General features: G+C 39.0%; 1 protein-coding gene across 1 annotated transcript; it reads right to left on the bottom strand.

Annotated features, from left to right (window-relative positions):
- Positions 1–945, bottom strand: LOC139862149 (uncharacterized). Its single transcript, XM_071850709.1, has one exon. The coding sequence runs from the start codon at positions 943–945 to the stop codon at positions 1–3; it is 945 nt and encodes a 314-aa protein (XP_071706810.1).
- Positions 946–1145: the final 200 nt, after the last annotated feature.

Genomic DNA, 1145 nt, shown 5'->3' on the forward strand with positions numbered 1-1145 from the left:
TTATGCCTTCAATTCCCAAACCGATACCTCCTTTTTTAAAGCTTTAATCTCCACATCAAGAGCACCATAGGTGGAGTTGCTCCACCTTTTGAGTGCAACTTTCACGTTTTTAAGCCTATCCCTGAATTTGCAATCTAACTTATATCCTTTGACCGGAAGTGCCCATGCTTCCTCAATAACCTTGTCCACACCATCATTGAATAGCCATTCGTCGAAAATTTTAAAGGGTTTCGGCCCGAAATCAATCACCTTGTCTCGAAGAATTAGAGGACAGTGATCCGAAAGAAATCTATCAAGAGCAATGGTGGATAGGTCTTCCCAAAGTTGGATAAACCTATCCGAAACAAGGAATCTATCTAACTTGCTAAGTTTGACCCCATCCCCGCTTACCCGAGTAAATTTCTTCCCATTAATTGGAATGTCGATTAAATTGTTCCTTGAGATGAAATCATTGAACCAATTCGCACGATGTTGGATGAAAGCACAATTTAATCTATCCGTATGATCCTGAACTTCGTTGAAATCCCCACAAATAACCCATGCCGTATCACTATTATTTAACAACCCATCTAGATAATTCCAAAATCTCCTTTTACCCGAATCACAATGAGGCCCGTACACATTTACAATTATAGTTTCCTTATCCGAATTCTTCCAACAACCCTTTATTGCAAGAAAATAATCATTGATCATCATGTTACTGACCACGAACCAATTAGTATCCCAAACTATCAACAAACCCCCCGAGTTCCCAACAACTTCCTTTTGCACATAACCAAAATCCCTATTACCCCAAAGAGATTCAACCCACCATTCTTCTACATTCTTACACTTAGTTTCTTTAAATACCGCAATACTAGGTCTTTCATTAAAGCATATACTTTTGACCCACCCGAATTTTCCCTCCACCGCGAAACCACGAACATTAAGTGATAAAATCTTCATTGATTAAACATATAGAAAACGAAAAGGGTAGTGAAGCTTACTGTGGATCAAGGTTTGTCCACCTTAATCCGATATCCTCTCCAAATTTTTCCAATTCATCAACATGAATAACCAAATGATGTGGATCTTCACCTCTGTTGGTAGCTGAACGATTTTGCTTCCTCACTCTCGATCCCACTGATTTGCTAGACTGTTTCTTT

The sequence above is a fragment of the Rutidosis leptorrhynchoides genome, chromosome 8 (assembly GCF_046630445.1).
Source record: "Rutidosis leptorrhynchoides isolate AG116_Rl617_1_P2 chromosome 8, CSIRO_AGI_Rlap_v1, whole genome shotgun sequence".
In the NCBI taxonomy this organism is placed as follows: Eukaryota; Viridiplantae; Streptophyta; class Magnoliopsida; order Asterales; family Asteraceae; genus Rutidosis; species Rutidosis leptorrhynchoides.